Below are 27,275 nucleotides of genomic sequence, written 5' to 3' on the forward strand. Positions count from 1 at the left end.
ATTTGATCCAGATTTGGTCATTTCTTAGAAACTATTAATAGTGCTTTAAATGTATGTATTTTATGTTCTTAGGAAATTAAAAAAATTTTTTTTAATGTTTATCTTTGAGAGAGACAGAGCGTGAGCGAGGGAGGGGTAGAGAAAGAGGGAGACCAAGAATTCACAGCAGGCTCCAGCCTCCGAACTGTCAGCACAGAGCCCAGTGCAAGCCACAAGATCATGACCTGAGTGAAAGTCACACACTCCACTGACTGAGTCACCCAGGGACCCTGATCAACTTTTAAAGAAATGTTTTAGTCCTATAAAATGTAATCTCTCCCTGATAACTCACAGTTTATAAATTGTCCTATTTTTCTGCACTCCTATTTTTGGTTATTCAGTTATATGAACCATACCATTATCCATCCACTCATCTAAACCAGTATCCACTCAACCCCTGGCTCCCTATGCATTATTGTCAAGCAACATTACATTTCATGAAATGAAAACATGTTTATTGTAAAAAATTTGGAAAGTAAATTTAAACAGTCTAAACCTTTAACACCATTGACTGCAAGAAATAATAAGATTTTCAGAAAATACATACCTATTGCACACTATAAGACTTGTCAATGTCTTCTTAAAGTAAGATATATCTCTTTCTAGATTTTGTTTCTTTGTATTTTAAAACCATTGTTAAAATCACTGGGCAAACAATTTTGAAATTTGCTTTTGTGATTTTAGATGAAAATTTTGTAGCTATGTTAATTTTCAGTCTGTAATCAGACTGAAATTTTTTTTTCTTTGTGATATCTCTTACTGATTTTATGCTTATAAAACCTCAGGTCAAGTTAATATGTATCTTTTAATTCCATCTTTTTATATCTTAATGTTTCTAAAATTTTGTCAAGAGCTTTTAGATAAAAAATCTAAAATTGATTGCTCCTGATTCTCCATGGTCCATTTTTCCAATTATCATTATTGTGCAACTTGTTGAAAAATATTAAAAAGTTTAATGTTAAAAAACACACTTAAATATTTAAATGTTTTTAAATATTTAAAGAACATTTACTTGACACTGTGGATATTAGTCACTTACTGTCTCCATGACTCAATTATGTACTCCTTAATCTGTACCAGTGTGGTTTTGATCCTTTAACATTCTATTAATATGCTGTTTCTTTCGTCATCTGTTGGTATTTTTTTTCTGTCCTCATCCTTCATGACTGTATTAGTATTTTACACTTGCTCTTCCTCCTTCCTTGAAAATCTTGCCTTTAAGTTCTTTGCTAGATCATTATTTTAGATAATCTATATTCATTGTGCACCATACGCAGTGTTTTTAAATGAATAAGACAGTCATTGCTCTCATCAAGCACATAGTAGTGGTAGACACATTAAATAAGGGATTATTCATTAGGTGATGATGAATGAAAGAAAATTGGGAAGGAATAAAAAGGTTTCCTTGGGCAGTGGAAGAGTGTTGAGGGTTCATCCTCTGTTGACAGTTGAGGAAACTTGAATAAAGCCAGGGAAGGAGTTGTGCACTAGGGATAATAAAGAGGAAAATTGGAAGGAAATTCCGTTAGACTGATAAGAGAAATGGGTCAGATCACACACAGCTTTGTACTCCCAATGTAATGCAAAAAGATAATGCATTTCTCCAATTTTGGGTTTTTATTCAGAAACAAGAAGTGTTTGGGGTATCTGGCTGGCTCTGTTGGTAGAGCCAGAGTCGTGATCCAGGTTGTGAGTCGTAGAGCCAGGTTGTGAGTTCAAGCCCCATGTTGGTCATGGAGCCTACTTAAAACAAAAACTAACTAAAAAAAAAAAAAAGAAAGAAACAGGAAGTTTTCTTTTCTAATTTCTCCTACTTGGTATTTACCATGTTTCTCTTCCATCCTGAAGTGCAGCCCTACACTCTGATTTTCTTGGTACTCTTCTCAAAAAGAGTAGGCATTTTGGGGAACTTAACTTATATGGCATACTTTGCTCTTTTTAAAATTTTTTTCATGACGTAAGATAAGCCTTAAAAAAAATTCACTATATCATTGGAGTTTGTCCTGCTTCTTTTAAGGCTCATGCAGCCGACCTCCTTGCCTATTGAGACTTCTGGGATGTGTGCATCTCTATCTTCCCTGTACCCCTTTCTTTCAGAAGATAAACACTCTCAGATCTACTTAAAGTTGTAGAGTGATTTCATAATCCGTTTTTTGCTCCTTCATACTTGAGGTATATGGTTTGTTTCCATTGTTAACATGGCTTATAATGCAGTGATTTTCAACTTGGGTGCAGATCATACTAAGAATTAAGGAGAAAAGGATAATTTGCATAGTTTAAAAAATGCTTTCTATATTCTTGCTGCTCAGAATGTGGTTCACAAACCAGTTTGAGTATCACTTGGGAGGTTAGAAATGCAGAATTTCCGGGGCGCCTAGGTGACTCAGTCAGTTGAGCATCCGACTTTGGCTCAGGTCATGATCTCACGGTTATTGGGTTTGATCCCCACATCAGGCTGTGCTGACAGCTCAAGCCTGGAGCCTGCTTTGGATTATCTGTCTCCTCCTTTCTCTGCCCCTCCCTGACTTGTGCTCTGTCTCTCAAAAATAAATAAATGTAACAAAAAAGTAAAAATAAATTTTAAAAAAAGGAAATGCAGAATTTCTTACCTCAGACCTGCCAATCAGAATTTGCATTTTAACAAAATTCCAGGCGAATCAGCACACATTAAATTTTGAGAAGCCCTGTTCTAGGTAACTTACGCTGCTCGTCCCTATTTTCCTTAATTAAGTTCTCAGAAGTACCCATGACTTCCTAATTTTTTTTTTGTTGTTGTTCATGAAAGTATTCTTTATTTTATTATTTTTTTCTTTTTTTTAATTTTTTTTTTCAACGTTTTTTATTTATTTTTGGGACAGAGAGAGACAGAGCATGAACGGGGGAGGGGCAGAGAGAGAGGGAGACACAGAATCAGAAACAGGCTCCAGGCTCCGAGCCATCAGCCCAGAGCCTGATGCGGGGCTCGAACTCACGGACCGCGAGATCGTGACCTGGCTGAAGTCGGACGCTTAACCGACTGCGCCACCCAGGCACCCCAGTATTCTTTATTTTTAAATGCTCTTCATTTGTTTTTCTGCTCAGGTATTTATAGTGTATTTTACTTTATTTTAGATTGGGATTTTAAAATGGGTTTCTTGCCCTACTGTATAAAATAAATTTAAACTTTAAGGAAAATTTTTTCAATGTTATATAAGAAATATAGTTATAATGTAAAGTTCATTAAAGTCCTTTTGTATTTAAGATTTTTAATAGCTGAATGTCTGTAAAAAGCTAGAATTAGCAATAGTATCTAAAATTGTTTTATCCTATAAATACCTGTTTTTGCTGTTTCAGATCAGTAGTAATTTCACTTCGTCTTCTTCCAAAATTGTTTGGTACTTTTCAGCAGTTTGGAAGCAGTTATGATACACATTGGATTACAATGTAAGTAAATAAAAGAAACAAAAGTATTCATTTAAAATTTGTTTGATTATCACAGTCATCAAAGTCCCATGGAGATTTTATTACTATCAGGAAGAAAATCTGACTTTTGTTTTCTTTGTAGTTTAAGAAAAATGCTGTAGCAAGTAATGCTCTAATTTTAGGGTGAAGTTTTGTAGTATATCTGCCAAAGTAAAGGACTCCTGAAACAAGAGACACACTAAAATAAACAACGTAGGGTGCCTTTTATTTTTCTCATTACTAGGAATTGATTATAGACACTACATCATGTTAGGGATAATTTCGACACCACCCTGTTACTCTTTCACATTTACAGAGAATTTAGGATTAATGAATGTTAAAGAATGTTTTCAAGGGTAAGTAGTTTGATGTGAAATTAGTCCAAGCTTTGGTAATATTCTTGAGAAAGTTGGCTAACAGGAATTTCATTAATCTGTAAGAATGTGTTTATTTGCTTTATTCAAAATAGACTTTTGGAGAGATTTCAGGGACATTTAGATTTTAGGAAAAATCTATTGAGGGATTCATTTTTGAGGTCAAATAAGATAACTTTTTACCTAATTTCTTCTCACATCTAAGATTAGCTGTTAACAGCACTTGTTTGCTTTCAAAGTGAATATCATTTAGAAAAATTCTTAAGACTTCATGGTAGTTCTAAATAGGATGAAGCCCTCAAAGCCCTTGCTGTTTTTTGCTCTTTTAAATGAGATCTATTTAACCTGAACCTCTATTTAAAAAAAAAAAAAATCCTCTACTTTTAGTTAGACTTTTAGTATGACTCTAGTGACAATTTAATTTGTAAGTATAGGGAAGGTCTTTCAAATACTTAACAGAGGCATCGGGAAAAGCATTTAGCATACTTTAAGTATAAGAAGAATGTGAATCTAGTTTCATTGACTCTTCGAATAGTTTTTATTTTTTTTAATTTTTTTTATTTTTTAACATTTTTTATTTATTTTTGGGACAGAGAGAGACAGAGCATGAACGGGGGAGGGGCAGAGAGAGAGGGAGACACAGAATCGGAATCAGGCTCCAGGCTCCGAGCCATCAGCCCAGAGCCTGACGCGGGGCTCGAACTCACGGACCGCGAGATCGTGACCTGGCTGAAGTCGGACGCTTAACCGACTGCGCCACCCAGGCGCCCCTTCGAATAGTTTTTAAATGGTTGAATGATAGAATTCTGATGTATTAAAAGGGATTTTACTTGTAGCTAACCTGGGTAAGTTGGTGACATATTTGAGATGTCATTTGAGGAGATTTATATTAAGGAATAACAAAGAATTACATCTTACAGAAGTGGGAAACTTTGTATGGTCAGTTACTTAACAGGTACCTGAACCTAAGTGTATAGAGTTAACCCTTTTAGCTTAGTCCTTAAATTAAATGTAAATAAGCTCAGTTGATGGCATTTCACAGGGTTTCCCTCCTGAAGACTGGATCCTACATCTTCAGTGGATCACTTAAAAGAACTCTGAGCTCCTGGGGTTAGTTGACAGCAATAATAACAAAAAAAATCCTGTGAATTTATGTGCAGCAGCACTCAACATTTGGTATATATTATCTCTTAAATTCTTATGACCCATATTTTACAATTGGAAATTGTTATTCCTTATCCACTTAGTAAATCTTCGGGTAACCAGCAAACAGACTTCAAAAGCTTAGGTTACTTGCCCAAAGCCATGCTGCAAGTGTATTGGAACTGGTTTCAAACCTGAGGCTTACTGGATGTTTTCTGTGTTAACTTCACCTTCATCAAGGGATTGTAAAGGCGAGAGTAACTTATTTTGAAAAGAGGGCTATGGCAAAAATATGTAAATTTTATCAGAAGTTTTGGAATTTTAATACTTCCGTACATTTTAGCAGATACATTGGTAGTATTATGTGAAATGCATTCTGTTAGTTATGGATGCTGTGGACCCTGGGATCTGTGATTGTATTTATCACTTTTCTTTTTTTATTCTAGTGTTTGTAGGTTATTTTGGAGTTTAATACCTGATTTTTTTTTTTTTTTTTAACAAATACTCCACAATAACAAAGAAAAAAATCAAGTGACTTAGTAAGGTTATGTTGTATGTGTACTCTATGCCAGGCATTCTGCTAAATTCTAAATAATGACCAAGGCACATAGTCCATTCTTGTATGGACTGAATCCTACTTTTTTTTAATATTAACTCACATTAGTCATTTATAATTAACACTTGTCAGACATTTTATCCTCTTCATAGAGATTGAATATTTTGAGATTAAAAAACAATAATGGGGGCACCTGGGTGGCTTGGTCGGTTGAGTGTCCGATTTCGGCTCAGGTCATGATCTCACAGTCCGTGAGTTCGAGCCCTGCGTCGGGCTCTGTGCTGACAGCTCAGAGCCTGGAGCCTGTTTCAGATTCTGTGTCTCCCTCTCTCTGTGACCCTCCCCCCTTCATGCTCTGTCTCTCTCTGTCTCAAAAATAAATTAAAACGTATAAAAAAAAAAAAAAAAAACAATTAAAAAAACAATAATGACATTTTAATTCATAAAAATTAAGACCTATTGCTTTGTATCTTTCACAGTTTAAATATAAATAGAACCTGTAAATTTTTGGTAATTAGAAGAATTTTTAGATCTATATTTTTTTCTTTCCTAGAATAGATTTATTCTCTTCCCCTATGCCTTTAAAATTACTTTTGCTTTCGTTTGGGACAGGTGGGCAGAAAAAGAACTGAACATGATGAAGCTTTTCTTTGATAATTTGGTATACTATATTCAAGCTGTAAGAGAAGGAAGACAAAAACATGCACTGTAAGTATTTAACTAGGTTAGTTATGTTTAAATACTGATTGTCTTTTCTCTGAAAGATAATGTCCCAGTACTTTTATTCCTTTTCTTTCATATAGTAAATAAATGTGATGAAAATTTTAGTTGTAAAAATTTTAAGAGAAAGAAAGGCTCTTTTTGTTTTAGTTGGAGAATTTTATAACGTTATTTTTATAATTTTTACCCTTAGGGACATGTAGGTTGTATAACTTTTGGGGGTTGATTAACCTTCACTGTTTAGTTCTGTTCAAAGTCATTGTTTTCAGGAATTAAAAATTAACTCCCCGCCCCCCTCCCCCGCCATCAGCAATATCCTTGTGTTACTATATTAGGGCATTGATGCTGAAATTTTAAAATATTTCATCATTATGTGACTTTGGATAAGAATTGGTAGAAATGGTTCAGTGGTATAATGGTATTTAAAGCTTCTTACAGGGACATGTCTGCCGAAAAGGAAACGTAAAATTCAGAAGGTTTCTGCTTATTAGTCAATTGGTGGAGATTGATGGCTAAGTTGAGAAAACCAGTTTAATGTCGATATCAGCTAGCCTTAGTATTTATTGAGAAAATATTGATGTAGAAGACTTCCACATAGATGAAAACTGAGCAGACTGTTCAGAAAAGTCATTCACCTTTAAGGCATACTTACCTCCAAAATTGAACTATTTTTCCCCATAAATCCATTCTGTTTCCAGATTTTACTATGTCCTTCAGAGTCCCACCATCCTCTCAGTCACCTGACACTTGGAGACTTTGGGGCCTTTTTTGTTGTTGTTCGTGTTGCTCTGTCATTTCCAAACATGAGAGATGATGATGATAAAAATAGCAGTGTTCATTGATGTTTACTATGTGCCAGATGCCATTTAAGTATTAACTTCACGATATGCAACAACTCATTTGAGGTAGACAGACTCATTTTAAAAATGAGAACATTTAAGCTATGAGATAAGTAACTTGCCCAAGGTCACACATTTTATAAATAGTGGCACCAAGGTTATAATTCATTTTATAAATACATTTTATAAATACTGGAATAGTCTGCTTTCTCTAATATTCTTGAGTTCTGCATTATAACTGTCGTCATTGTCTAGTTATCTTAGTGCTAAAATATATCCCATGTCTTTTCACAAGTTGACATTCCCACAGACACTGTTCCAGGCCTATTTTCCAACCTCTGGATTCACAAGTTGACATTCCCACAGACACTGTTCCAGGCCTATTTTCCAACCTCTGGATCAGGCTTCGTGCCTCATTCTCCCCTATGCTCATTAATTCCTTACCCTTATTTTATTAGGAATGTAATACAGTACTGGAAGAAAGTACCTGGCTTTTAAATCATACAGACCTGAGTTTAGATTATGAGTGTATTGTTTTGACATTATTTTGATTAGTTCCCTCCCTAATAGACTAAAATTATTTACCTCATGAGTTTTTTTAAGAATTAAATGAAATAATTTAGTAAGTTGCACCTGGCACATAGGTTATCTATAAAGTATAGTTACCTGACTAAAACAAACTATGGTATAAAACAGACAACAAACTTGCCCTTTACCCTCATCTAGATTCTTCACCGTATAAAAAATAAATTTCCAGTTTCTTCAGCCTAGTATTTTTGGCACTCTAAAATCTAAACTCAACCAATGTTTCCTGTTTTATTACTCAGTGATTTTTTTTTTTAGACATCCTATTCTATAAGCCTGTCAAATTATTTCTGAAATACCTCCTTAAATTTATTCTGTAACTTTGTTTACAAAGTTATCTCTACACAAGATGCATGTCTTTAAGTGCTATTAAAATTCTAAGTGTTCTTCATAGTCTGTATCTTCCTTTTAATTCTTCTTGAAGCAGAGGTTGAAGATAATCATGGTTTCCTGAATCTGACCATCTCCATAGATCTGTAAAAACCACAAGAACAACAAGAAGCAGAAATAAAACCACACATGACCCACATCTTGAGCATCTTTAGGAGACAGAGTTCAAGTTACTTGTCAGTAGAAAAATGCTAAGTTACAAAAGAACTTTCACCACAGCTGTAAGCCTGTGGGCTTGAAGAGCAGGGATGGGAGGCTTAAGAAAGGCGTGTGGAAGACAAGACATAGGTGAATCATCCTCAGAAAGAGAAGGTCCAACATTAAGTGCCAAAAAATAAACACAGGTCTAAGTCTTGTTAGTTCATAGCATTGTGTACAGGGAAGTTGCTCACTTTGCTAGTGGAATGATAGGTAGATCATCATATAAACATTGCTTTTGTGGTGAAAAAGGTAAATAGTGGAGTGGTGCTCTCTGGAGATGAGTTTTATACTTAGGGTACACAGTATCCTTCCAATCCTCCAGTCTGCCTTGTTGCGTGGCATCTTAAGGAGAATAAAACCATAGAGAGATGTTATCTGGCCTGTTTTGATAGAACTCCCTTGTTCCATCAGGCTGTAGAACACAGTTGTACATTTGCTATCCTTTGTTAAAGCATACTGACCTCTTGAGTTTGTGGCCCATTATTTTCTAATTGTTCAGTAGGAATTTTAGTAGGCAATTGAGGTAGGCAATTAGGATTAGTAGCATTCCTACTACTAAGATGGTCACCTAGGATGAAAAGATTCTTATGGTATGAAAGCTTTCCCAAATAGACATGTTACATATTTCTCAAATCCAGTGGCCTCTCGAGAAAATCTATCTGCATCAATATTGAGGCTACAATTTTTTTTTTAAAGGTATTAGTTTGCTGCTAAAGTTTCATGCCATTAGGGAGATTATTTTTGTCCTATATTTCCTGTAATGTCAGAAGCCATGGACATGCCCATGAGAAGATTTCTGTATTAATACTATCTTTGTTTTGCATTTCAAGAAATTTCCTGCTGGCGATATCAGTAGCCAGTGAGACCCTGACAGAGCAGACAGAGTCCTTTGAAGTGTGGAGCCAGTGGCTCTACTATGGAACCTGAAGAAGAGAGGACAAAGGGACTGGGTCCATGCCTTCTAGGGTTCTGGGTCCGTTACTCTGAGTTGTATGTATAGAAGAAGGAAGTATTCAGGAAATGAAAACACTTTGTACAGGACAAGACTTCATTTCCCCTTTATGTCTGTGACCAATGCCCCCCCAGACTCAGGCTCAGAGAAGTATGGTAACTTACTTAAAATCACAGAACTGATGGATGATACAACTCGAATTTGAACCTGTACTCCAAGCCTTCTGCTATCAAATCTGTCCTTTTTAGTAGAAGGTTGAGAGCTGTTATGAGCTGTTCTTGAATTTTATCTGGATGGCATTCTGGTCTGTGAGTTGCTTACTGTATTCCCTCCTCCCCACCCAGCCATCTTGCCACATGTACTTTCATCTTCACAAAGGGCACTGCGACAATAATGACACAAAAGTTGATCTTTTCTTTGCCAACATTAACATGGGACAATAAGGAACAGCAAAGGTATATACACCAAACTTAATCTTTAAACCTTAGAAAACCTTAACTTTAAACTTGAACAGTGAATGTAGGATATTTTGAAACCAGCTAATTTGGGAAGCTTTTAAAATTTTGCACTTATTTGAAGGTGATAGGAAATTGATTTAAGCTCTTTGACTCTCTATAACTTGGGATATAGATCAGGGCTCAGACTGGTTGCTGCTGTTTGTTGGCAAAGCAGTTTGGACAGTTCATCCACAACCAGCCTTTGATTTGTAACAGAGAGAGAAGAACTCATGATTGATTTGGGGGGATGGGCTAAATGGGTAAGGCACATTAAGGAAGACAGTTGTTGGGATGAGCACTGGGTATTATATATAGGGGATGAATCATCGGAATCTACTCCCGAAATCATTACTGTACTATATGCTAACTTGGATATAAATTTATAAATAAATAAATTTATTGATAAATAAGTAAATAAATCCCCTCATGATTGATTTAGTTTCATTGATTGGGTGCTCAGATGCCTGTGGGAATTAGAACATTGTATTACCACAGTTCTCAGGGTTGGTAAAGGAATCCTAAAATGCAAACCTGATGTCAGTCCTCTCTCCCCTCCAACACCCTTCTGCGATCTCCTTTTCCATCCAGAATAATACCACATTCTTCTGTTTGATATTTCAGGCTGGCCACAGTCTGGCCCCTGACTACTGCTTCAGAAGCATCTTCTACCCACCCTTCCTCCCTCACAGACCAACATTTGCTTCTTAAAATACTGTTTCTTAGCATATGCTTACAAACTGAATTCCCAGAGAACCATGTGAAGTCACCAACTTAACAAGCCTCCAATTCTTACATTAAGCATTGATTTTGTGCACATGAATTATAATCATTTACATTTGAGGTAACATTCAAAAATGCCAATTTTGTATTAGCTGCATTCTTTATGAACTGGATTTATGGAACTGATACTCGTTAAGCATTTCTTGTTTAAGGAATATAGTGTTATCACTGGCGGGACAGTGATAATGAAACATGCAATTTTTAGATGGAGATGCAGTTTTTTATTTAACTATTCTAATCTATGTGCATATTGCATAATTTCAAAATGGCGTATTTCTTTTGTTCCACTGTTACATTCTTACAAACTTACTCATCTAATTTAAAAGTATGTTTTCTAATGTTTGCAGATTTTTATAATTTATTAAATAACATAAATCTCAAACATACCATTTGGCTTTATGACTTTTTTTTGTATAACCAAAGTTATATACAGTTGACCTTTGAACAACACGGGTTTTAACTGCATGTGTCCACTTACATGCAGATTTTTTTTGATAAATATAGTACTGTATGTGTATTTTCTCTTACAGTTTTCATAGTAACATTTTTTCTAGCTAATTTTATTGTAAGAATATAGTATATAATAATACATATATAACATACAAACTATGTGTTGATCAACTGTGTATGTTACCAGCAAGGCTTCTGATTACCAGTAAGGTATTAGCATTTAAGTTTTTGGGAAGTCAAAAGTTACATACAGATTTTTACCTGCATGGGGTTTGGCACCCCTAAACCCCATGTTGTTCAAGGGTCAAGTGTAACTAAAATATTTAATAATTATGATACAAAAGTGGAATTTTACTTCTTCGGTATAATTTAAGATTAGGGCCATTAAATCTTTAAAAATAATTAAGAAGTAGGATCTTTCAGTTAATTATTTTAATGACTTTTTAAATATAGGTACAGCCATAGTGCCGAAGTTCAAGTTCGACTTCAGTTCTTGACTTGTGTGTTTTCAACTCTGGGATCACCTGATCATTTCAGTAAGCTTTTTAATCAGTCTTTTAATCAGTCTTTTAATCAGTTTTTAGGTCTGTATTGACTCTTGGAAGAGTCGAGTTAAATGTGCTCATGCCTTTAGATTTCTGTAGTGATTAATTAATATTAATTCATATTCTTAATACCAAATGTCCTCAGTATGTATGGCAATATGAGCGTGACCCTGACACATTTTTGCTTCCGTCTCTGAAAATGCCAGTTTCTCAGTGGATAAACAGCTCATCTCAAGAACAAGATATTTAGGGTAGGAGAAGATACTGTGTTTAGGAGTATCTGTATTTTTATTTCTTTTAATTGTAGAATCCTTCTTTCACTCTAGTTAGAAACAGCCACTGTCTATGTATTATTATTAGAGGTAATCTTACCCAAATTTGCTTGGCTTCACGGGTGATAGAGACATTTAGAAGACCTTCCTTTTACTTAGATTAATCTCAAATTCAATTTCATTAAAAATTAATCTTAAAAATTAGCCTGGTAAATTCAGGGTGTGGATCATATCTAAATCCACATGCTAAATGTTCTCAGAAGAGAAGAGGAAGCTTGATTTATTTTGGCCAGAGCTCGTTTTCTCTTGCTAGACAGATTGTGTTATTTTTCACCGTCCACACTCTTTCTGTGTGTCCATGTCAACCCAAACCAACCCAAACTTGGGTTAGGACATTCCCTTTCTTTAGCTATGGTTAATATAGTCAAACTGTTACAAAGTGTTTTGCTAGCTGAGAGGTGTCATTATGGCTCTCTTAACGTCCACATCTATGCTTGAGATACACTGCTTATTTTACTGTTTAATTTCTTCAAGTTAAGCTCTTTGTAACAAATGCCACTAAAATGATACCACAAGATTATAAAATGAAGACACCTGTTTTTGATAGGAAGCTTTTGTTTCATATTATTAGGTTTTTTATCATACCCATTATGACTGACGATATACAAGAAATAAATAATGTAAAATATAAAAAACTAATCTTATACATGGATAAGTCAGACCAAGACAGATACTGTCCGCAAAAATAATTTCATATGACCTTTAAGTTTCATGTTTATTTAGTATAGATTCTCACTGGAAGCCATTCACTACTCTTATCAGTATTTGAATAATGAATTATTTATTTTGCTCTTCCCATCTCAGGGAGCGTGGTGTAGATTCTTTGTGTATAGTCTTAAAACAGCTACTGTTGAGGTAGAATCAAAGCGAAGACTTCAGTTCTCCCATATGATTAATTGTTCTTCTCTTACTGGCACAGTTCCTTTCAGGGATGATATAGTTATTCCAAATTATATTCAGTGAGTGAATACTGATTTAATATACCAATATCTACTTTCTTAAAAAAATTTAGTAAAATCTTATGCATTGCCTATTGAATGTGAATTGGTGATTTCAGTCATTTATGAATACACTTCTGTTTTATCATATAGTTTACTGTAATTAACCTGGATACTGTTTTTTTGTTTTTTGTTTTTTACAACTCTTTTCTTCTTAATTGAATGTATTTTAAATTAGATACTAAAGTTGGTTCTGGATTTTTTGTTGTTATTTTTTAATATTGTCTCCCAGGGGTATAAATTCTTCAACCTGTATGGTTATGTGAGAAACTGATAGATACCTATTTTCTGATCAGATTCTATAGACTGATATTGCTACTAGGTAAATATTTTCTGAAGCCTTTTTTTCTATTCTGGATCTCATCTACTTTTCCCAAGAAAGAGGTTTCTTATGATTGTACCGTATTTTCCCATCCTTTCTGATTCGGGAGCAACCCAGGCTTTGGAACCCTTTATGATATACTTTAAAAATCCCTGTGATGCTTTTATTCTACCCTTTCAGATTTTCTCCTTTATCCACATTCATATTTGTGATTGCTTATAATACCTTCTTTTTGGTTCTGAGCCTTTCTTTTGCCTTCTTCCTGCCAGACTTTGGAATCATTTAATACTTGGGTCAAAGTACCACACAGATTTCGTTTCATTACATTGGCTTCCCAGCTAATTGAATACCCTGACATGTTGCTGTTTTCTTTTTTAGGCAGTCAATTACATTTTGCTTTATTCATCATACAGATCCTTTTTTTCCCCATAGTTTCCAAAAATAATGCTCATTGATATTTATTGTTTCTCTTCTATGTGCACAGAATGATCTTTAAACGTGATGTGTGTGCACTGTTAACCCTTAAACCTTAGAACTGACTCCTCAGCTTTGAGGATTACCTCACCTTAATCATGTTTATTGTAATACAATGGTATGTCCGTATTACTTATATTTTGCCTTTGAAAGCATAAATTGTGTGAAATCTCTTGTAAGATAATTTTTATAAAATGCTATAAAATATCTCCTTGATATTTTTGCATATAGTGGTGCTTCTAGTACATTGAATTAGGACTAAAACATTGTATGTACCATGATTCAAAATTTGTAATTTTTATCTAGGGTTAAGTTTAGAGCAAGTCGACATTTTATGGCATTGTTTAGTAGAAGATTCTGAGTGTTATGATGATGCACTTCATTGGTTTTTAAATCAAGTTCGAAGTAAAGATCAACATGCTATGGGAATGGAAACCTACAAACATCTTTTCCTGGAGAAGGTAATTTTATTTCTTGACAGTTTTATTGTTTATGTTCTTTTTCCACATTTCCTTTTTATCTCTTGAAATACAAATTCTGTAATGTTCATTTTTTCCTCTTGTGACACAGATTTTTAAAATAGACCTGTACTATTTTTCAGCAGTCCTTACATAATTTTGCCACTTAGGTTTTACTTTAATTTTATCCTCTATAGTCTTTATATTGATATGAATATGAGTAAGAGCTGTATTGTCTGAATCTTCCTTAGTTAAATGGCTGTGATTTTAGCCAGTCCTATGGGAGATACAAGCCAATCTCCAGATTTTTTGTAGATTCCTAGAAAGTCATTTTTAGGAAGCACTGTCATGTCACGTTATTAAAGATATTTTTCTATCCAGTTTTTGTTCTTTTTTATCAGATGCCACAGTTGTTTCAGGTAATAAATTTCCATTTTAATTTTGAAACATTGATGATAATAAAGCACTAGACTTTATTTTATATTTATTTTTGAGATTACATAGACTGCAGAATCTCACATTACTTCTGTGGTAGAATTGAATATATATGAATGAGTTTTGGTACATATAAACTAAATCACTTAATAGATCTACTGCAAAGCTACACATGACCTTTGGGTATCTTCATTTCACTCCCTGACCTACACACAAACTGTACATGTAGCTACACATCTAATGAATGTATATAGGATAAGTATACAATAAGTGATAAAATGTTTTATTCATGCCCTCTGATTTGGAGCTAGTTATAGATATATCTTAAAAATTGAAACAGATATTAGGTTTCAATTATGACCTGAATAAAATTTTCATTAAATTAGTATCTATTTTAATTTTTTAAATCAGCACTAAAAATTTGAGCGGATACATTTGCTTCTTCAGTGGTTTCAATAAAATTAACTTTGTTAAATTAAATTTGTTAATCTAAATTCAATAAAATGCATTAATCATCACAGTAAACTAGCTTAAATTTTTTTTTTTTTTTTTTTTTTTTAGATGCCCCAGCTAAAACCTGAAACAATTAGCATGACTGGGTTAAACCTGTTTCAGCATCTCTGTAACTTGGCTCGACTGGCGACCAGTGCCTATGATGGTGGTTCAAACTCTGAGGTATGGATTTAGACCTGTTATTTTATTAGGTCAGCTTAAGGAATTTTTCTTTTATTTCTCAAAGTAGATTACTGAATTATCTTACGTAGTCTACCAAGCAGAGAATTTACTAACTATGAAGACTGTTATTCTTAGGTTTTAAAAAGCTTTATCTTTTGGTTTTAAAAGCTTTATAAAGCAGATACGGTGATTTTTTTTTTAACAATTTCTTTTCATGTTTATTTATTTTGAGAGAGTGAGAGTGAGACAGAGCACAAGCAGGGGAGGGGCAGAGAGTGAGGGAGAGAGAGAACCCAAGCAGGCTCTAGCTGTCGGCGCAGAGCCTGATGTGGGGCTCCAAGTCACCAACCATGAGATGATGACCGGAGCTGAAACCAAGAGTCGGACGCTTAACTGACTGACTGAGCCACCCAGGTGCCCCAGATTTGGTGACTTTTTTGTTATCAAAGGTAACCCTGGTTGTGCTTAATGATAACTTATTACACATTCCTTAAAGCAGAAGAGGCAATCTGAGTGTTCTTTTAGTCCCCTAAAAGCTCCTAGATAATATAATCAAGTAGTTTTGTCAGTTTGAAGGTTGATTTGTCTAAAATCTGATTTTTATGCCATTTGCTGTTGCCAGGCTTTTACTTGCTCTTGGACAGCACTATGGAATAGAATCTACCTTAAATCATCTCTGACCATGAGGCATGACCATCCTTTCATGAATGCTCATGAATTGCTAGACTTATTTCTGGCTTACTGTTCTGTTTGCCTCATTGGGTGGCTTCTGGGTTTTCTTGAATGCATTAATTCTTAGATTCTCCTAATACAGACTAATTATTTGAAGTCTTCATTGGACGTTCCAGTTTATTAATGCTAGCTTTGATTGAGAGTATCTACTCTCATTTTTCATGAATTTTCATTAGAAATTGAGGCTGTGTTTATAAAGACAGGGAAAACTGATGTTAACCTGTGTGGTAAAGAATAATTTTAATTGGATCTGCAATGCTTTCATAGGATCTTCTTACCTTTTTTCTTTGTTTGAATAGTATTTTTTTTTTTTTAATATTTTGGTCTTAATTCTTACTTTTATACATTTCAACTTGGTAATTTCAGGCAACCAGACAGATCTGTTTTATCTAAGTATTCATATTCTAATTTTGAGGTAATACTGCTTTTTAAGTGATGATATGAATGCTGAGGCTGTTCAGTTACCTATCAGAAGGGTACCTTGCTTCAGCCTGCCCAACTTTTGAGGATTTTGATTCCACCTTTTCTGTTTTCAGTGAAAACACTCTCTTTGTCATCTCATACTTAACATCATAAATTTAAGTGACATTTTGGGTTAGCATATTTTAAAATTTTTCTGTGAATATCTTCAAGCAGTGGCTTTGTCACAGTAAGTTGGATGAAAGCATTGAAACTTTTTTCTGCTAATTATGTGTGTTTTGTTTTTATTCACCTATAGCATGTTGTGGGGATTTGAGTTTTTCCCTCTACATAGTCACAACTTTTGAGTGAAACATTATGCCCCCTCCACACACACAGAGTTAACTGCTTTATAAATAAGTAGTTTTAGAACCAACAGAGGTATATTTCAGTAGTTGAGGAAACTTCCAAGGCTCTTATCATAATTTTTATTATTTAGTAACTCTGTAATAGGAATTGCCTCTGAGAACTGTATAGGTTATTAAAGGTCTTTGATAATGTGTGACTTTAAGACTTGTTATTTCAGTCTTCTAATCATTTACGTTGTTTGGCAAGTGATAAAATTTATAAATGTCATTATATTTTCTTTCTTAGCTTTGTGGTATGGACCAATTTTGGGGCATTGCTCTAAGAGCACAGTCTGGTGATGTCAGTCGAGCAGCTATTCAGTATATTAACTCCTATTATATTAATGGTGAGTGATTTGAAATACTGTCTGTGAGGATTTTTATGTGAGAATCTTTTGTTTGGCTATTTTTTGTTTAGTTTTTTTAACATAGCTAAACATTTGATTTTCAGGTAAAACGGGTTTGGAGAAGGAGCAAGAATTTATTAGTAAGTGTATGGAGAGTCTTATGATAGCTTCTAGCAGTCTTGAACAGGAATCACACTCAAGTCTCACTGTTATAGAAAGAGGACTTCTTATGCTGAAGACACATCTGGAAGCATTTAGGAGAAGGTAATTTTTTTAATACCACATTATTAACAGTGAATTTCAGGCTTTTTTCTTTTATTGCTGACATGTACAAAAGTATTCTTAAAATTAAATTAAAGGTTTTGTTGGGGCAGGTAGAAAGCTTAACTTACCACAAGTGAAGGGTTAGTAATAGAGGTATTTTTATTCATGATATGTACCACTTTGCCATGAAATAGGCAATATAGGTTCCCAGTAAATATTGTGGAGCTTTAAAAATTCTTAAACACTGAGAAGATATGCATGAATAAGAATCTCTAGAAAGAATTCCACCTCTAAGAAAGTATTACTATGATTGAAAGGCAGAACACTACCACCAAAAAACGTTTCTAAAACCCTCACCAAGAACATCAAATAATCTCTCATAGTTGAATCAAGTTGAGTCATTTGTTTCATTTGCTGTTTTTTTTTCTTCCTGGACTAGGAGACAGTATTTTAATTTTGAATTTCCATTTACCATGGAAACATGATCAAAAAATTCTGTGTTAATGAATATCTGTATAATTAATTTAGACATACCCTGTGTAATACAGAAATAAAGCAAATTAACATTTATGAATATATCGACTGAAATGAAAGGTGAGTAGATAGTTTTAATTAAGAAATTCTGTTTGTTAAAAATCATGAGTAAATGTAAAAATACAAAGAACTGTGTTGGAAAAAATTGTTAAAATTAATCTCTCAACTTCAGAGGTTAGTTTGATAATGAATTTTACAATTGATATTTATTGAGATTCTACTTAAAATATCAGGAAATATTGAATAAAAGATATTCTACACATTCCTTATAAATAACATGGCTTCATGATTTCGTATATTTGGGCATTGCAAAATTCTTTATTTTGATTATGATTGCAATTTGTGGGAATTATACTTAAGTAATTCCTTGTGTTTTTAAAGAATGTGTAAGGGAACTCTAGAGTTTTTTTGAACAGAAACATCACAGTGCCTTGTAACTTTTACCACTGTAAAAATAAAAATAAATAAGCAAATGTGGTGATGTGTCTTATTCAAATTCATTAAAAAATTAATACATACTATTTATAATAAATTCAGATATTTTACTAAGTGAATACTACAGAAAATTAAAGTCATTGTAATCTATCTCTTCCTATTGGAGATAGTTACTGTTAATGAGATGATATATATTCTTCCAAAATATCCTTTTTTGCTGCAGAGTCTACAAACCACAAACCAAAAAGGGCCTATTGGTTCAAACCCTTAGTGTTCACACAGTGTTACCTGTGTTTTTCAAATAAGTATTTATTTTAAAAGTCTTTAAAAGTAAATTAAATTTCAATGGTGCTTTTTATAAGTTAAATGAATTTCAGTTCCAAAATCCCTTCTCAGATATACAATTTTTTTCTAACTCATGAAAAATGATTGTAGTATCCTTCGATAGAAATCTTTGTATTTGTTCATGTTTCACTCTAGAAGTTAATGTTGGTATTAAATAACTTAAATAAATACTTATTTTTTGGGTGCCAAGTAGAGAAACTAGGAAACGAATATTCAAAAAACTAAGATCTAGTGTAAAAATGTCAGGTATTTTTATGCACTTCTTTGTGTAGTATCACTGTACAATTTCAAGTGCTTAATGTGCTTAGTTCTGATTTAAAATTGCCTAACATTTATAGAACTACAGTATAAAGTAATTATTGTGTTTATGTGTTCCTTATATTAAGAGAGTAAATAAAACTGTCTTTTAAAAAAGATTTTCTTTAAAAAGAAAAAAGGTTATCATTTAAACCGTGGTTCTCAGCCATAGTGATTTTGTTTCCCAGGGTACGTTAGATAATGTCTGGAGACATTTTTGATTACCACAGCTGAAGGGAGAAGGGGCTACTGTTGGCATTATAGTGAGTGGATAGAGACCAAGGATGCTGCTAAACATCCTACAGTGCAGAAAGCTGTTTCCCCTACGTCCCCCTGCCCACAACAAATAATTATCTGGCCTCAAAAAATTAAGATCACTCTTTTGCTCAGCCATAAAAGCTGGACATTGAATACCTTCTAGGAAATCAAGTCCATTTATTCCTTTACTTTATGTCCTATTCTAGAATTGCTGGGTAGTTTTTGACATTGGTAATTCTTTTCTTAACTAAATTCAGGTATCTTGGATCCTGTCTTCAATGACTGAAAATCAGTTAGAAAACTGACAGTATTTAGTGAGTCACCTGCTAGATGCCTTTCTTCCTAAAGATTAGTCTTTGTGATTTTATTTTATAATTTTAGCCGTCATGGAATCAGTACTCAAATTCTGTTAGACTGGTTAACATGTATTTACTAGGATACATTTCTGTCTCTGAAAAATGTTTCCTAATCCTTTTTTTTCCTCTTCTGAATGTAGGAATGAAAACTTGCCATTTCACTTTCTGGATTAGTTTGTTGCTTTAAATTCCTCCTGCCTCTACTACTTCCCTCCACTCCCCCCTTTAAAAAAAATAAGTAATCTTCTCAATGGGTTTTTTTTTTTTCCCCTCAGTAATTTTTCTTGGAAACTATTTTTTAAAGGAACTCTTAGCTGTATTTATGCATTAAAGTTTAATTCAGTGTGATGAATCTAAACTTAGTGCTGTAGAGTACATTGGAATATGCTACAACCTTTTGTGGGCTTTTTCATTTTGTGAAATATTAACAACTTCTGTAACATTAATATGGGTTAAAATGATATTCTTCCTATGTGTGGTTTTTGTGTGTTTTAGGTTTGCCTATCATCTCAGACAGTGGCAAATTGAAGGCACTGGTATTAGTAGTCATTTGAAAGCACTGAGTGACAAACAGTCCCTGCCGCTAAGGGTTGTATGCCAGCCAGCCGGACTTCCTGACAAGGTAGTTACACAATTTTAGTTTCAAAATTGATAACATTTCCCAGCTCAAGTAACTGTTTTTGTTGTATTTTTAAATTGGTTGCATCTCATATTTCAGATGACTATTGAAATGTATCCTAGTGACCAGGTAGCAGATCTTAGGGCTGAAGTAACTCATTGGTATGAAAATTTACAGAAAGAACAAATAAATCAACAAGCTCAGCTTCAGGAGTTTGGTCAAAGCAGTCGAAAGGGAGAGTTTCCTGGTAAGTCCAACGTTTAAATTTTCATATTTTCTAGGTTCTGTTATATATGAACTTAGAACCTTTGGTATCTGAGGTTCTAGATACCTTTTGGTATCATGCCATTGATTCATAGGGAAGTATTAAGGGTTGCTTCAGATGTTATTTGCAAACGTTTTTCCTCATTTTTCTTAAAATTTTATTTTTGAAGTTGTTTGATAAACAATAAGAGAGTTAGAAGTTTAGGTTTCCCTGCACTACTTAAGTACCCAGTTGTACCCAATAAATTTTCTTTGCTATTTTGATATATTTTGTTTCCCTTTTTTCCCCAGAGCATATGAAAATAATACACCCTTAAATCCCACCTGTACATCTCCCCTTCCCTCCAAAAGAGTATCATATTAAGAAATTTTTCATATAGGCCTGAAAGGTATATTCCATTCCTCATTTATTGTTACCACTAGTGCATTTTTAGTGTTTTTCCATAGTACATAAAATATGAGTTAATCAGAGGAACAACCATGAAAGGAAGCTGTTATAATATCAGATCTTTAAATTTTAAGTAAAATGTAATAGGCTAAGTATATATTTAGAAAAAAAACTCTTTAAAGTTTAAAAGCTTAAGGATTTTCAACCTGCCTATGTGCAGTAATTCTTTGGCATCTTTTAGTAAGGTGGATCATGCTTAAGATGGAACCACAAGTGTCTTCTCAAGTATCAGATCTTTAATTTTGTTCTTGATTAATTAATAAATATTCTTGGTACCATAGAAGAGTTGTTGAGAAGTGTCCCTCCTACCCCTATCTCTAAACCATCCATTTCCCTGCTTCTGAGGCAAATGCTGTTGTTGTTTTCTTACATACCCTTTAAGATATACCAAGATTTAATGTAAGAATATTCATGTACTTAAAACACAAATGGTAGCATTCTATTTATACTGCATGTGGAAAGTCACCTCATTCTTATTAAATCTACATATCCTATTATATGGTGGTGCCGTGATATGTTTTACTAATCCTCTGTTAATGGACATTTAGGTTGTTTGCATTTTTTTTTTTTTTTTTTTCCATTTACAAGCATGGCCACAGAGAATATTCCCACACCTATCTCATCTAATGTACATTGGGTAAATACCTAGTTATGGGATTTTCCGGTCAAAGGTATTTTCTTTAGTTACGTTGAAATATATTTTACATAAAGAGAATATGAAATTAGTAATAATGAAATGTGTCCATGTACATACCATCCAGATTAAGACCTGGAATATTATTAGAAGCTACTTGTGTATCTCTCTTTAATATCCTCTTTTCTACTTGTCTTTAATGATGTCTTGACTTTTTAGTTTATTGTTTTTTTGTGTGTTCTTTGTAGTTTTACCTCTAATGTATATATTCCTAAAAAATGTGTTTAGTTTTGTGAAAATTATAAGCACAAATTTGATAAAGGAAAAGGGGAATACAGTTGTTATTAGAGGATCACAGAAGGAAACAAGCTAAAGAGAGTATTTATTTTAACTTCCTCTTAAGGGTTTATAAAGCTTCATCTGAGGATGTCAGTGGGAAAGTTCTCAAGTATAGGTCTTGTGCTGTATACACCATTGTGCTGTATAATGTTGGCAAGACACTGGAATACATAACAGAAATATATTGGGTATTTATTACTTTTTCTAATCTCTTCATGACCTACTTCATCTCTCAAGAATAGACTAAGAATTTCTTCCATGAGATATGAATGTTTTCTCCTGATTCAGATTAAAGGACATGGAGATGAGAGTAGACACCTCACCACCATATGGTGAAGGTAGTTCAGGTACAGATAAGAATCCAGGTCAAGTCCACTTGCCATTCCTTCCACAGGGAAGATATCATGCAGGTAACAGGGATTTTGGTCATGATGGCCCCTCAGTAATGCATTTCTGTATTATCACTGATCCTACTTTTATTCTCCAAATCTGATACATAGCAGTATGATACATTTTATCATCCTCTTGGTTTTTCTCTTTGCCTCTGTCTTATGTTGGATATCCTTTTTTTGATATCCTATACCCTTTTTTTTTTTTTTTTTTTTCAACGTTTTATTTATTTATTTTTTTTGGGACAGAGAGAGACAGAGCATGAACGGGGGAGGGGCAGAGAGAGAGAGGGAGACACAGAATCGGAAACAGGCTCCAGGCTCCGAGCCATCAGCCCAGAGCCTGACGCGGGGCTCGAACTCACAGACCGCGAGATCGTGACCTGGCTGAAGTCGGATGCTTAACCGACTGCGCCACCCAGGCGCCCCTATCCTATACCTTTTTTATTGGTTCACTTTTTTTTTTTCTTTCTGGAATACAATGCAATTGTTCAGTAGCTTCTCGAGAGATTGGATGGTGTAAAGTTTTGATTCTTTGAATAATCAAAAATTTTCATGTTTTTATACTTAAATGGTAATTTGGCTGGGTACACAAGTCTAGATTGGAAATAGTTTTGTTTCAGAATTTTAGAGGTATTGCTGCATTGCATTTCTTCTGTTGCTGCTGTTCCAGAAGCCATTTGCTTTCCAACATTTTTAATATATTCTGTTTTCTTCTTTTGTAGGGTTTAATTAGTCTTCTCCTTGTTCTCAAATTTTGTAATACCCGGTCTGAGTATTTGGTCTGTTTTCAACTAATGTGATGGGTACTTTAGTTTTTAGTTTGGCAACTTGTGTCTTTTAATTTGGGGAAATTTTCTTGAATTAGTTTATTTTCCTGTCCACTATTTAATAATTTCTCTTTCTAGGAATTCTTTATTATCTACATGTTGCATCTCTTGGACTATTCCAAATTTACTTTTTTCATGTTTCATTTCTTTGACTTTAACTGAACTTCCTGTGAGATGTTTTAAGCTTTATTTTGCTCAGCCTTCTTTTGAGTTTTTCATTTTTTGCTGTCATGTTTTTAGTATCTAACATCTCGTTTTTGTTCCTTGAGTACTCCCATTTTCATGGTTAACATATCTTTTTGAGGCTATTTGTTTTTAATCGTTGAATCTTTAAAAATCCAGACTCATGTTTCTGCATTTTAAATAGAATGTTTAGCAAATTATCTGGTTATTTTCTATTAGTTTCATGTCATCTTTTCTCTTTTTTATCATATATTTACCATTTTGGCACTCCTCATTCCCATATATAGATCAAAATTTCCATTTGATTTCTTTCTCTTTATTTTCTTTCTTCTAATAAACTTCCTTTAAAAATGTTTGTACTTCCAAGTCTTTTGGTGGTATATTTTCTCAAACTTTTGTTAAGTTCATTTTGCCTTCTCTTTCTTTTTTTTTTTTTAAATTTATTTTTGGGACAGAGAGAGACAGAGCATGAACGGGGGAGGGGCAGAGAGAGAGGGAGACACAGAATCGGAAACAGGCTCCAGGCTCCGAGCCATCAGCCCAGAGCCTGACGCGGGGCTCGAACTCACGGACCGCGAGATTGTGACCTGGCTGAAGTCGGACGCTTAACCGACTGCGCCACCCAGGCGCCCCTTGCCTTCTCTTTTGAAGGATATTTTCACTGGACATAGAATTTTAGGTCAGGAAGTGTTTTCTTTCCAGGACTTCTTAAGGGGCTACCCAGTGTCATTTGGCTTGCAGAGTTTCTGATTGAAAGTCTTTGTTTTTTTTCTGTCATCCTTTGTGTACGGTATGTCTTTGTAACTGTGGTTGATTTTAAAGAATATTTTTGCTGTTGTTTGGTTTTAAAAAATTTTTTAAAGTAAGCTGTACTCCCAAGGTGAAACTTGAACTCAAGACCCTAAGATCAAGAGTTGCTTGATCTCCTGACTGAGCCAGTCAGACAGCCCAAGAATTTTTTTTGACATTGGTTTTCAGGGGATTGATTTTAACGTGCCTTCTTGTTTCTTTGTGTTTATGTAGTTTGGGTAAGTTTAACTTCTTAGGTCTTTGGGTCTATAATATTTACCGAATTTGAAAAAGGTTAGCAATTATATGTATTTTTCAAATATTTTTTTTCTTTTTCCTTTCCCCTCAGCCTAACTTCTGGGCCTCTAATTAAATATATCCTAGACTATTAATGTCTCATAGATCACAGACTTGATTTTCTTTTCCTTTTCTTCTTCCCCTCTCTTTTTCTTTTTCTCTTTCTCTCCCTCCTTCTCCCTCTCTGTTTTCCCCTCCCCCTTTTCCTAGTCTTTGTCAGGTGTTGATCTTATTTCTGTGTTAAACCAGTATAAATCAAATGACAGGTTATAAGCCTATCTCTGGTTTGACATTTATCTTTTTGGGGTCTTGCTAGTTACCACTTCATTTGTTTTTCAACTTAACAAACTTGGTTGATATTATCTCTTCCCTTTTTCCTCCCTGTCCAATAATTAGTAAAAATTTTAAAATTCAATTTATTGGAGTTTCAAAGGATAAAAAGTATATATATTTAATATACCATCATAAGAGGGTTTTTTCAGATTTTTTGTTGCTTTTTATTGGTTAGAAACATTTATTGAATTAAGGCTTAAAATTTTTAAAAGTTGGTAACTCTTTCCAGAACTCTTAAGGACTAAGCAGTTCTTATGTTAAAAAAGACGCTTTTGGGGCGCCTGGGTGGCGCAGTCGGTTAAGCATCCGACTTCAGCCAGGTCACGATCTCGCGGTCCGTGAGTTCGAGCCCCGCGTCAGGCTCTGGGCTGATGGCTCGGAGCCTGGAGCCTGTTTCCGATTCTGTGTCTCCCTCTCTCTCTGCCCCTCCCCCGTTCATGCTCTGTCTCTCTCTGTCCCAAAAATAAATAAAAAACGTTGAAAAAAAAAATTAAAAAAAGAAAAAGACGCTTTCAGAAGTGGTAAAAGAGGAGCACCTGGTGGCTCAGTCAGTTAAGCATCCCACTTTTCCTTTTGGCTCAGGTTATGATCTCATGGTTTGTGAGTTCGAGTCCCACATCGGGGTCTGCACTGACAGTATGGAGCCTGTTGCTGAGTCTCTGTTTCCCCTTCCTCTCTCTCTCTGCCCCTCCTGCATCCCCCTCAAAAATAAATGTAAAAAAATAAATATTTTTTTAAGAAACTGGTAAAAGATGGAAACCTCTGTTAATTATAAAAGCCAATTCAAACCATTATAATCAAAAGTTAACGTATAGTAAGTGTAGGCCTGTCTCATACCAAATAGAATTCAAGAGCCTAAATCAAGTACTAGCCATCTTAATTCTTTTTGGAACAAAGTTATGTGTGCTTAGAGTATCTGACCCACTGGGAACCAAACCAGCTATATATTATCTTAGCATTCCATCACAACTAAGGATTTTTTTATCTCAATATTGTAAAAAATATAAATAATCATAGGTTGTATTATCTCAGTAAGGTAGAAAAGACATTTAATAAAAACCTGCCAAAGTATCAGAAGTTGAATGTAGAGTTTTTATTGAGATATATAAATGAACACTTGACTAAGTGGGTATGCCTAGCATGTTTCTGTACACATATTGTAATAGAGATACCAAGTTAATTTATGTCTTAATGTATTCTATCTGAAATCTTAATAGAATTTTTATTTTAAATTTGATGAAATTATTCTGAATAATAAACTGTGAATACACTAAGCAATATCAGAAGTTCTGAGAGGAAAACCAAAAAGGGTAATAGATGAGTTTTGGTACTAGCCTTTAAACATTTAAGGAATTATAGTAACACAGTTTTGGTGAAGAATTGCATCATTATGGAAAGCAGTAGGCCTACCTCACTCATTCTTGAGCTGTGTAGTGTCCATCCAATGGAATTTTTCTACATGAAGTTTATAAAGTTGAACAATACTTAAGTTTAAATCATTCCTCTGATATTTCATCATTTTGCTTAATTTCCTACTCTGTCAAGCATTTCCTTTTTTAAAAAAAGTTCATGGATTAAACAATAAAATTTGAATGCCTGTTATGTTCTAGTACTGGGAATACATCTCTGAATGTAATAAAATGTCTGCCTTTATGGAACTGGGATTTTTTTTTGGAGGAGAGAAAGATATATAATGTCAGATGCTCGTTAAGTATTTAAAGAAAGATAAAGCAGAGTAAGGGATTAATTTAGTGAAATGAGGCTCTTTAGGAGGAAGGCTCACATACTGTAACCATGTATTCATGTCAGCAAATAAGTTTTTATAAAAATGTTCATTTAATGTTTTCTGCTGTTTTGAAGGAGGCCTTATGGGACCTGTCAGGATGATTTCATCTGGACATGAGTTAACGACAGATTATGATGAAAAAGCACTTCATGAGCTTGGTTTTAAGGATATGCAGGTACACACAAATGTGGTTTGACTTTTAATGTTTATTTATTTGGGGGGGCGGTGTGCATGTGTGAGTAGGGGAGAGGCAGAGAGTAAGGGGGCAGAGAATCTGAGGCAGGCTCTGCACTGACAGCAGAGAGTCCGATGTGGGGCTCAAACTCACAAAGTGTGAGATCATGAGCTGAGCCAAAGTCAGACTCTTAACTGACTGAACCACCCAGGTGCCCCAAGTTTTAATGATGTGTATTGACTATTAAAGTCAACAGTTGAATAGGGGCGCCTGGGTGGCGCAGTCGGTTAAGCGTCCGACTTCAGCCAGGTCACGATCTCGCGGTCCGTGAGTTCGAGCCCCGCGTCAGGCCCTGGGCTGATGGCTCGGAGCCTGGAGCCTGTTTCCGATTCTGTGTCTCCCTCTCTCTCTGCCCCTCCCCCGTTCATGCTCTGTCTCTCTCTGTCCCAAAAATAAATTAAAAAAAAAAAAAACGTTGAAAAAAAAATTTTTTAAAAAAAAGTCAACAGTTGAATAGTTGAAGGTATCCTTCAAAAACAATTATTGCTTTTGTTTTAATTGTGTGTGAAGTTTTGGGAGGGGGTTTGTGAAGTTATTTTATACATAATA

At 34.3% G+C, this 27,275-nt stretch overlaps 1 protein-coding gene across 6 annotated transcripts in view; it reads left to right on the forward strand.

Annotated features, from left to right (window-relative positions):
• The window catches only part of USP34 (ubiquitin specific peptidase 34), a 253,091-nt gene that overhangs the window by 125,297 nt on the left and 100,519 nt on the right, over positions 1-27,275 (forward strand). For 5 of the 6 annotated variants that reach the window (XM_058683992.1, XM_058683996.1, XM_058683993.1 and 2 more), the window contains 10 exons: positions 3,373-3,462; positions 6,166-6,261; positions 11,421-11,503; positions 13,945-14,099; positions 15,093-15,206; positions 16,992-17,091; positions 17,196-17,355; positions 20,076-20,202; positions 20,299-20,446; positions 26,566-26,666. In XM_058683992.1, the coding sequence (XP_058539975.1) occupies positions 3,373-3,462; positions 6,166-6,261; positions 11,421-11,503; positions 13,945-14,099; positions 15,093-15,206; positions 16,992-17,091; positions 17,196-17,355; positions 20,076-20,202; positions 20,299-20,446; positions 26,566-26,666 (1,174 nt within the window). The remainder of the gene's footprint in view (positions 1-3,372; positions 3,463-6,165; positions 6,262-11,420; positions 11,504-13,944; positions 14,100-15,092; positions 15,207-16,991; positions 17,092-17,195; positions 17,356-20,075; positions 20,203-20,298; positions 20,447-26,565; positions 26,667-27,275) is intronic. The other variant, XM_058683995.1, reaches the window with a different exon arrangement.

The sequence above is a fragment of the Neofelis nebulosa genome, chromosome 9, assembly GCF_028018385.1.
Source record: "Neofelis nebulosa isolate mNeoNeb1 chromosome 9, mNeoNeb1.pri, whole genome shotgun sequence".
NCBI lineage: Eukaryota > Metazoa > Chordata > Mammalia > Carnivora > Felidae > Neofelis > Neofelis nebulosa.